Here is an 11,294-nt window from a genome sequence, read left to right as displayed (position 1 = left end):
ACAACACTTAAAAGGCATTTGGATGGATATATGAATAGGAAGGAATTAGAAGGATTTGGGCCAAGTGCTGGCAAATGGGACTAGATTAGATTAGGATATCTGGACGATATGGATGGGTTGGACTGAAGGGTCTGTTTCCATGATGTACATCTCTATGACTCTAGAAGACAGTATTGAAGAGAGAAACCGAGACAGAAAATAATAGATGCAGAACAGTAACAGAGACACAGAGCAAATAGAAGAGAGAATAATACTAAGGGAAATACTAAGGGATAAAGTGTAATAAAGCAAGTAACATGTAAGAGATATAAAGAGTAAGAAAATGATATTTAAGGAATAGTTGAAGAGTAATTGAGAGTGAAAAGGAGTAACACAGAGTTTGGAATGGTAATGAGGAGAGCCTCCTAAACCTCTTGTCATGTCAAGATTGTTATGAATAATGTTTTGCTTTTCACATAAAAGTCCAAAATTGTTACTGTCCAGCAAACCCAAAGTGCTTCACAAGCTACATCCAATTTCATCCGTGAGAAAAGTTCTCAGACCAAATGATCTGAAGCACCTGCTGGGAATAATTTTTGTTTCATGATATTGAGAAATCACTTGTCTAAACTGAATTGTTTAAATCACAAACATGAGATCTTTATACCGTAAATTCACTTCTGTGAGCAATGCAAGTAACTGATGAAAACCATCAGAAACTAGAAATGTATACTAATGTCTTCACACACTTTTGGTTGCTGCAATTTTATCCAATATACAACATCGGAAAAAGGATGATACAATAAATTGCAATGAGAAAAAATGCTTTCTTTGTGATGGTGTTACAACTCATGATGGAGCACATTACAGAGATTTACTTTATGGAATCAGAGTGGACTAACCTGTATCCATTTCTTTGAATGCTGAAAGTGACCTTTCTGAACTTGTAATTTTTCTTTAGGTACACACACTGTCAGTCTTGGAAATTACAATAAAAATTATTGGATCACACAGAGGAATGTATACAAATATGACATCACTTAACCAGTAACATTAATCTGTAAAATTTACAGATCTACAATCTCTAAATTAATGTTGCAATGGTGTGAACATGAACATGAACTCAGTGATATTACATTATTACCATGTAAAAACTGGCACTTTAAGTGATGTATTTAGAGATTTAAGGGAATTGTTATCCAGATAAAAAAAGACTTGCTTGTTATTATCTCAAATTTGCAAAAAGTGAAACATTTACTGATGCATCAATAACCACAATCAAATTATGCTATTAAACTGGTTCTTCCCGAATTGAAAGTAAATGTCCAATTAAGCAGTTCTTGAACAGGTAGTGCATCTACTTCAGTGCAAACGTTTCTAATAGTCAACATGGTGACTAATAATCTGTGTTTTATGATATTGATTTGGTCTGTTGCTGGATATGAGTCCATGTACAAAATATTCTAACACCCTTTAGTTAAAAGACATACAATGCATTTACATATGCAAAACCAGAAAGCTGTTCAATTTTAATCACAACTTTAGGGTGTAGGTTTGCTTGCTGAGTTGTAGGTTTGATATCCAGACTTCATTACCTGGCTAGGTAACATCATCAGTGGTGACCTCCAAGTGAAGCGAAGCTGTTGTCTCCTGCTTTCTATTTATATGTTTGTCCTGGATGGGGTTCCTGGGGTTCGTGGTGATGTCATTTCCTGTTCATTTTCTGAGGGGTTGATAGATGGTATCTAGATCTATGTGTTTGTTTATGGCGTTGTGGTTGGAGTCCCAGGCTAAGCAAAGACATGCCAGAGAATTCCTAGAGGCCTGGCACTCCAACCACAATGCCATAAACAAACACATAGATCTAGATACCATCTATCAACCCCTCAGAAAACGAACAGGAAACGACATCACCACGAACCCCATCCAGGACAAACATATAAATAGAAAGCAGGAGACAACAGCTTCGCTTCACTTGGGAGGTCGCCGCTGATGATGTTACCTAGCCAGGTAATGAAAAGTCTGGATATCAAACCTACAACTCAGCGAGCAAACCTACACCCTAAACCTCAACCTGAGCTACAAACCTTCACAAACCTTGCATGAATCACAACTGATTTATACAACGGTACATGCATTGCACATCAACTGCAATTTGAAGAGAATCTGTTTATTCTTAGTGGCTATCTTATATTACACTTCTCAACAATTTTAATTGATTTCAGGATTACCACAGTGTGTCAATGTACATGCAATGGTATTTGACAATGACCTGCAAAGCTAGAATGATATTCTTTAAATGAATTAATAGACATATTTTCATTTAGCAAAGCAGGTCACTTAAATGTCAATTGGTTTTAGCTCACAAAAAAAATTACTTACTCCATTGTACCTAAAGCACATCTGAGAATATCTGTAGGAAGAGTTGATCACCTGACTGAATAATTTTAGATTTGAATATCCATTATGAAATCCTACATATTTTCATTTAGCAAAGCAGGTCACTTAAATGTCAATTGGTTTTAGCTCACAAAAAAAAATACTTACTCCATTGTACCTAAAGCACATCTGAAAATATCTGTAGGAAGAGTTGTTCACCTGACTGAATAATTTTAGATTTGAATATCCATTAAGAAATCCCACAATATCTTCAGGCATCTCGATATTTCAGCACTGTAAAGTTCACTGCCAAGTTAAACTGAAATAGGGCCTAAGTGCTTTAAGACTGATGACTCTTTTTTAGTTGTCAGGTACTGCTGTTCTGTTTCAAAATTCATCTCTTTTTCTCAATATGATATTTGCCACTAATTCTGATACTACTTGTTTGATGGCTGACAGTGGATCTTCAGTTCGCCAGACCTTTATCACCTGTCCCTTTGGGTTAACCAGGTATTTCCAAAAGTTCCACCGAGGTTCCATATTTGTAGTATCTAAAGTAAAAAGAAGTAATTAGTCTTTATAGTAATGAAGATATCGACTAGGAGGTACATTTCTGAGGTAAAAACAATGACTGCAGATGCTGGAAACCAGATTCTGGATCAGTGGTGTTGGAAGAGCACAGCAATTCAGGCAACATCCGAGGACAGGCAAAATCGAAGTTTCGGGCAAAAGCCCTTCATCAGGAATAAAGCATTTCTGAGGTCAAGTTACAATTGGCTAAATCAGTAAAAGTTGAGGACTTCATCAGAATAGCAAGTGGTCATTAACTGGGACCCAGAGTGACTTGTATTATGGGCATAGCAGCGTGCAATGATCTGAAGTGGAAGACCTGGTGTTGGACTGGGGTAGACACAGTTAAAAAAATCACACAACACCAATCCAATGGGTTTATTTGGAAGCACTAGCTTTCGCAGCGCTGCTCCTTCATCAATGGGTTTATTTGGAAGCTGATGAAGGAGCAGCGCTTCAAAAGCTAGTGCTTCCAAATAAACCCATTGGACTATAACAGGTGCTGTGTGATTTTTAAAAATGATCTGAAGAAAGAGGTGAAAGGAAAGCTAAGGTTATGGATGATACCAAATTGGGAGGAAGGAATGTTTTTCCAGCAATAAAGAAGAGGAAGCCAAATGCAGAGAAATCTGCGTAGGGTAGCAATGAGGCTGACAGCGTAAGATGATACCTGATAAGGACAAACACAAGCTAATTAGACTATAGAAGGGAAATAAACAAAGGGAATATGAATTAAACGGCCTTAAGCAACAAAACACAAAACAACAAAGATTAGAGAGCAAATGTGGAGAGCTCATAGAAACAAACCATATACTTTGCCAACTGTCTGAAAATGCTTTAAGCGTGTCCTTGTTTGGTTATCCCTTGGAATGATTATATGCACTTGCAATGACATGTTGAGGTCAGAGAAGTAAAATACTTTGAATTAAAACATCACATCAGTGTGGAAGCAAAATATGACCAGCAGGAGGACTGGAAATGCTGGTAGGATCAACAAGAGAACCTTCTACAGGAAATTGGTTATGCAGGGCGTGTGATAGATGTCATTAACGTAACATGCTTAGTCATCAACACACACATCTAATCCTTCACTGGTAGCAGTGAGATCACCCAGTACTGTACACATGACAGTCTACTTTCTGACATCTCATTGCTGAGATCAAGCTGGCTTTTTTCCTCACTTCTTGTAAATGTAAGCAATGGCATTTTTTCTATATGTCTGTGTGGTCTAAGGCAGCAGACTTGAGGATTGCTAAATTGTAACTTTACCAAAGGTTCACTTTCTAAGGTAAAAGGTTTAAATCTCACTCTGACATTAGCTTTCATAACTTGTGTCACCCAGATGATATTCCCTAATGCCATTTCACTTATTACAGTAGAATTTCCTGTAACGGTGTCGATGGTTGCCATGGCTTGGAGATGCCGGTGTTGGACTATGGTGGACAAAGTTAAAAATCACACAGCACCTGGTTATAGTCCACCAAGTTTACTTGGAAGCACTAGCTTTGAAATTTTCCACTTCCTTATCCTTCTTTTCCATCTTGGCACATAATGGTCTGCAACTGTTCACTCTCAAAGTGAGATGCTACCTTAAACTCTAATTCCCTCCTTAAATGCACTCTCCCATTCCACCTTAAAATGAATTTTTAGAACGAACTCTTTAAAACAGACTTTGGTCATCTCTCCTAAAGTATCTTTATGTAGTCTGGAGTTAAATATTGTTTGAAAATGCTCCTGTGAAACACCTTTTTGGAGTTTGACTAACTTAAAAGGCAAATTGTTAATCAATGAAATTGTTTTTGTTATTAAAAGGTATTCTTCTTCCATTAAAGTGTAGGAAGCCAAGGTTATGGGGGAGGGTCATTTAAAGTCAATGGAAATGTTACTCCTCACTCCTATCAGTGCTCAAAAATGCTCAAAAGTGATCAATGGGAAGTGCTACTGTGTAATAGCATGCTACTGTAATTAACTGTAACTAAATAAATTCAATACTTTTGGGCAGTAGGCATTACATAAGCATTGAAACGGACACAATAATATTTGGCTCTGATTATAATAAATTATAATTACTCTATGGACTTCTCATCTGCAGTTGACGAACAAAGGACAATAGAAGGAAAACTTATATTTCAGAGGTATGTACGTTGGCCAGTAAAAGCTTAGTTGATGTTACATAAAGGCATGTCTCCATGTATTTCAGTTAGTATTTTATGAAAATCACATTGTAATTTAGAACAAAAACAGTTACATCAGATTGAAGCCACATCAGCTTATTTTCCAACTGAGTTTATTTTTAGCCTCTTGATGACCTGTCTGACACATCATTTAAATAGAATAGAGAATGATATGTTGCTCACCCCAGTCTGCTCTGAAACATGTTGTTGAGTTGGGACAGTTCACTTGATGGATTTATATATACATGGGCCATTCATACTGTAGTGCTTTAATGCTATTTTAGTACATTAGTTTTATAACTTTCAGGTTGTCTGAGAATTAGAGTGGTGCATGAAGCATCTAATTACTGACTTAGTTTTGGTCCTGTAATTAAAAATGTGGAGGTATGAATAATGGGAATGAGTTTAATCATGGAACAAATGTGGCTATCCCACAGATGTTGATGTGGAGAGGTTGTTTCATTTTGTGGGAAAGTCTAGCACCAAAAGGCACAATCTCAGGATAAGGATTGCCATTTAAGACAGAGATGCAAATCTCTTCTCTGAGGTAATGAATATGTGAAATTCTTTACCTGTGAGTGCTGCAGACAGTGGGTTGTTAAGTATATTCAAGGCTGAAATAGGCAGAGTTTAAATTAGTTAGGGAATCAAGGATTTGAGTAAAACAGACTGACAAACAATGTAGAGCTGGGTGTCATCTATAAGGACCGGATGTTGTTCTGTTGTTGATATACCTAAAGGAAAGCAAAATGGATGGGTCTTGGAATATCTCTTGTTGCGATACAATGTCGATGGGAAGTACAATGCTAGAGAGGCTTTGACAATGATTGAATAATAAGACTGGGACTAAACAGTAGCGGTCATATGCACGTGACTCCAAGACAAGATACTGGACAAGGAAGGTGTTGTCGACTGTATCAAAAGTGATAGAGGGACCAAGTTAGATAAGGACAGATAGAGTACCTTAGTCAAACTACAGCAGGTTCCATTTGTCACCCAAGTTAGGGCTGTTTTAATGTAATGGCAGTATTTAGGTTTGAGCAATGGGGGATGGACACTAATCTATGAGACAATATGCTTAAGGACCTAGGATATAATTTAAAAAAAATTGGGATGGAGTGCTAGTAAGTAAAATATGGAGGGACTGAAGGTTTAACTTTTTGAGAGGAGGTTAATAAGACTTTTGCAAGGTTGAAGAGGCTGGATCAATGATTATATTGGCTAAGCCTGGCTATCAGGAAGGTACGTTGATGATCATGTGTTTAAGAGAAATGAAGTGGAGGGAGAAGAGGGCAAGTCCCTTGATGAAATGACTTGGATTTGGTGGAGGGTTGAAAAAGAGGGAGTGAAACATAAGGAGTCGATCATTTAGTCCCTCAAGTTTGTCATTTAATGAGATCATTGATTAGATTAGATTAGATTCCATACAGTGTGGTAACAGGCCCTTCATCCCAACTAGTCCACACCGACCCTCAGAGTAACCCACCCAAACCCATCTCCCTCTGCTGATCAGTGACCTAATACCATCAACGCACCTTTCTCCCATATCCCAGACCTATCAATCTCAGGGTTAAAATGATCAATTGCCACTTTTGGAACAGCTTTCTAAACTGCTATCACCAGTTTTTTGTACCAAAGTAATTCTTAATGCCAATCCTGAAAAGACTAGTTCTAACTCTGAGATTAGATCACCTAATTTTCAATTCTCCAATCAGTGGAAACAGTGGCTGAATCTTATCATAAATCAACTCTGTCAAGTTTGCAAATTTCATGAAGGGTTTCTCTCCACTATCTTCCTGAACTGCCTCATCACCTCTGCACTATACCCCCTCAGTGCCCCAATCAGCAGCTTCCCTGAATGTTTTGTTCTTTTTTTGCTCTGGTCAGAGGATAATTGGCACCCTACATGGCTGACAGGAACCTGGAGGTCCCTCCTTATGGAGTTATGGCCTGAGATGATGGAGGGCCAGAGGAGCAAGCAGCATGCTCAAGTCACCAGGAAACAACTCTGATTTTCATTTTAAGAATTGTCTAGTTTCCATTTGGCAGGCAGGGGACTAGGAAACTGCAAATCCAAGATGATAGAATATTGAGGATAGGAATGCATGCTAATAGGCTTCTCACTCCACCCACATACAAGAATCTCATCCCAACATTGACAGCTTGGTTAGAAAATGGGACATTTTGCTCTTGATGCTGGGAAGCTCCTCACTGTTAGCCTCGTACAATTTTCCCAGCTTTCTCAGCAATGCACGTCATTCAGGGGCGAGGAAGATCCCGCTTAGTGTCTTTCTTCTGACTTTATCAATTCTCCTTAATTGTTTAAAAAAAACTTGGATCATATTACCCCATAAATTCTAGTAATCACAATCCTCATCTATATATTCTCTCCTTGTAATTTAACACATAGAGTCCACATATCATTGATGGGAGGGCAGTGATAATTTAATGCCAAGATATCCTTCCTAAGTTTAGGACTGAACAATTGTTAATTATTCTGTCATGAGAATTGGGTGTCACTGGCAAAACCAACATTTGTTGCCCCATACCTAATTGTCACTGAAGTAAGTGGTTTGCCGGGCCATTTTAGAATCAACATATTGCTGTGGCTCTGGAGTCACATGTAGCTATGGTCTTATTAGATTTTGATCAGTTGGGGAATCAAAATATATAGGGAAAGGCCAGTAAAATGAATGTGAGGAATGCTGGATCAGCCACGATCCTATTGAATGGCAGAGTAGGCTTAAAGGGCTGAACAGCACATTCCTGTTCCTATTTCTTATGTCTTGTGATAACAAGGCCTTTCCCTCAGGGCCATTGTGAATCCATTTTGCTTTGTTGGTAACCATACAGCTAAGACTAGCTTTATGTTCTAGGGACAGGGGTTCAAATCCCACTATTGTGGCTGGAAGAATTAAAATCAGTTGAACAAACTATAAAGCTAAGACTAGCTTTATAGCTCAGATTTTGTTTTATTCAATAGATTTTAAATTCTTCAAGCCACTGTGGTGGGATTTGAACCTATATCCCTGGAACATTTGTCTGGGCCTTTGCATCACTGTCTCTGGAGTATGACCACCACACCATTGCCCTTCGCTACAGGAACTCCAGGCATACAAACATAAAGCACTATGGAAACCCAGCAAGTCTGTGGTGAGTCAATTAATGTTTTGTCTCAAGTTTCTCTTGTACTTTCTGTTTTTATTTCTAATTTCCAGCATCTCGCTGGATTTTCCTTTCACAATTCTGCTCCAGGCATAGTCTAAAAGCTTTCTATTGATTTATAATCAGGTTTATCCTTTGTATTGTAATACTCCAGATAAGAATTTGGAAGGGAGAGAGATTTGGGCAAGATTTGTCTCAGTAATGAGAATGAAGCAGCAGAGATAGTTAACAGCCAAGTCAAATGAATTTTACATTTCAATATATTGGTTTTGAACAGCTTTGTCCATAAATACAACTGAAGTGAAGAACAAATGTTTAATTTTAGATCATTACTTCTTAACAGTCAATAAAGTTTGAGATTGCTGGAAACGTTCAGCAGGTCTGGCAGCATCTGTGAAGGGAAATTATTAATTGCTGAGTTTTTCCAGCAATCTCTATTGTTCCTGATTTGCAGCATGCACAGTTATTTCAGTTTTACTTTTTAAAAATGAGATTATTGTTTTATCAAGACACGATCAAAGCTGCCTTACCTATAAGATAGCGAAAAGCAGGGTCACTCTCGTTGCCTAACACTTTGATCTTGCCGAATATGGGGAAACTGACTCCATAACTGTTTTTGGAGAAACTGTCGATGTGGGAGTTACTGCCGGGCTCTGATTTCCCGAACTGGTTGCAGGGGAACGCCAGCACGTTGAAATGCATGGGCCCAAGCTCCCTCTGCAGCTCTTGGAGGGCTCGGTAATTGTCCTCTGTGTGCTCGCAGTTACTCGCCACGTTTACAACCAGAGAAGCCTGGGGGGAGGTAACACAAATCCCAAAACATCCCTTAAACTGCTTGATGCAAACATACTTCAACAAACAATAGCTGCTGCACAATCGATCCCAAAGAATATGTGATGAAAATATAATCTATTATGAAAACAGAAGCTTTTTTGGGGTAATTTCTGCCAAGTAATTCAAAGATTTTTAGGACAATGCAAACACAGTCGCCGCGAACAGACAGCAGTGAAATACAAACTAACACCCACAGACTGACACACTCCAAACCGACTGATGTGTTAAAAATTCGTACAAAAATGCCAAAGGAGCCAAGATTCTGATGCAACTCACTTTGCCTCTGTACTTTTCCAAGGAGACGAGCTTCCCTTTGGAATTCAGGACTTGGAAAGAATAAAAATCTTTGTTTTTGGGTTTAGAGAGTTTGAATTGCAGGAAACATAATGCAGCGAGGCAGACCATCATGCAAGTGAAGACGGCGAAGATTCGGCCTTTGGGTGTCGAGGTTTTCAGCAGGAAAGCAGGCACTGCCTCCATTGTGCTGGGAAAGAAGAAGGGGAATTGGGCGGACGGCGGGAGGAGACGGGAGGGGAGGGGAATTGGGCGGACGGCGGGAGGAGACGGGATAGCAGACTTGGTAACTTGAGATGGCTTGCAGTTCCCTTCTGTATTAACTCATGGCTACCTCCACTGCAGACTTCTTAAAAACAACTTTAAATTTCCATTGAATTTGGAGAAAAGACAAGTGAAATATACATTCAGACAGAGATGTGCCTATTAGTACAATTCATCAAAACAGTCTCCTGCTTAGCTAAAATCAAGTTCTTTTAGTTTATTTGTTAAACATACTCCTGTTCCTTGGATGCTGCCTGACCTGCTGCGCTTTTCCAGCAACACATTTCCAGCAAGTGAAATATACATTCAGACAGAGATGTGCCTATTGGTACAATTCATCAAAACAGTCTCCTGCTTAGCTAAAATCAAGTTCTTTTAGTTTATTTGTTAAACATAATCTAGCTCAGAAAAGGGGAACCTGATTTCTTCCTCTCCTGTCATCCCACCAGTACCCTTCCGCTGACACTCAATCGTTTGGCTGAACTGGTCCTCACCCTCAATAATTTCTCCTTTGAATCCTCCCATTTCCTCCAAACAGAAAAATAGTGCAATACTCGCCACTTGTCCAGATAAAGGCAACTCCAACAACACTCTAGAAGCTCAAAATGATCCTGAATGAAGCAACCCACTTAATCATTAATCCATTCACAATCTTAAAGTGTTACTCCATCCATCATGGTGTTACAACTGGTGCTCGGGCAAGGGTCCTTGATTCATTGTAATTTCCTTTATTCAACCCTGCTCTCTGGAGTTGCCACTATCTTAACACAAATGAACCCTTCCCTTGTGGGTCATATCCAAGTCCACTGAATTTATGTTATAAACATGTCAATTTAGCCACACTTTCTTGAGTTGCAGAAAGAGTTAGGGTTTGGATGAAGGTGATTTTGTTAGTTATCAAAACACGAGGAAGAATAAAACACACACATACACACAAATTAGAAATAAAAAGTAAGAAAAAAATAACCATTAAAACATTTGCATGCATCAGTGTTCTGAAGAAGGTTCACCAGCCTCGAAATGTTAATTCTGATTTTTCTCCACAGATGATGCCAGACCTGCTGAGCTGTTTTTTTTTTTAGCAATTTCTGTTTTTGTGCATGCATCAGCCTTTGGTTTGATTGTGTGGAATAGATGGTAGAATGGTTTTGCTGTTATGCTGGGTGATTCTGATAGTATTGAATGGGTGATTTAGAGATTCTGGGATTTGCAGATTAGCTCAATGGAGTCAGCTGGTTTCCTGTTCTACTGTGGCTTTTGATCGATGATTTGCTTCCAACAATCAGAGAGAGAGCCTTTCCTCCTTTTTCTGTTTATCGTCAACTACAGGAATATCTAGTAAATGTTCATCAGCTCTAACCTTCACAACCTTGTATAGTCCAGTAACATTAGAACACTAGAACTTACACATCAGCACTACAACCCCAGACTATCATGCACACAACGGTGCAGTTGTTTTTTAAAATTCTTCCTGTCATGTATTTCTGGCAGAGGAGACACATACCTCCCTTTCATATTTATTTCACATTATGTCCACATTACGTGGATAGGTGATGGTTCACATTTTTTGCCTAGTACCACTCCTTTTGAAGTAGCCATTCAGAAATACCTTGACACCCCTCCACATGTGACATT

General features: G+C 38.7%; 1 protein-coding gene across 1 annotated transcript; it reads right to left on the bottom strand.

Annotated features, from left to right (window-relative positions):
• Nucleotides 1-2,008: 2,008 nt before the first annotated feature.
• LOC122555527 (probable glutathione peroxidase 8-B) lies at nt 2,009-9,713 on the bottom strand. Its single transcript, XM_043701549.1, has 3 exons — nt 9,378-9,713; nt 8,798-9,059; nt 2,009-2,909 (listed from the first exon to the last, which is right to left on the bottom strand). Exons 1-3 carry the CDS (start codon nt 9,579-9,581, stop codon nt 2,746-2,748), a joined length of 630 nt encoding a protein of 209 aa, XP_043557484.1. The 5' UTR covers nt 9,582-9,713; the 3' UTR covers nt 2,009-2,745.
• Nucleotides 9,714-11,294: the final 1,581 nt, after the last annotated feature.

Source organism: Chiloscyllium plagiosum, chromosome 1 (assembly GCF_004010195.1).
Source record: "Chiloscyllium plagiosum isolate BGI_BamShark_2017 chromosome 1, ASM401019v2, whole genome shotgun sequence".
NCBI lineage: Eukaryota > Metazoa > Chordata > Chondrichthyes > Orectolobiformes > Hemiscylliidae > Chiloscyllium > Chiloscyllium plagiosum.
The sequence above is the reverse complement of the archived record's forward strand: the minus strand, read 5'-3'. Positions and strand labels throughout refer to the sequence as shown.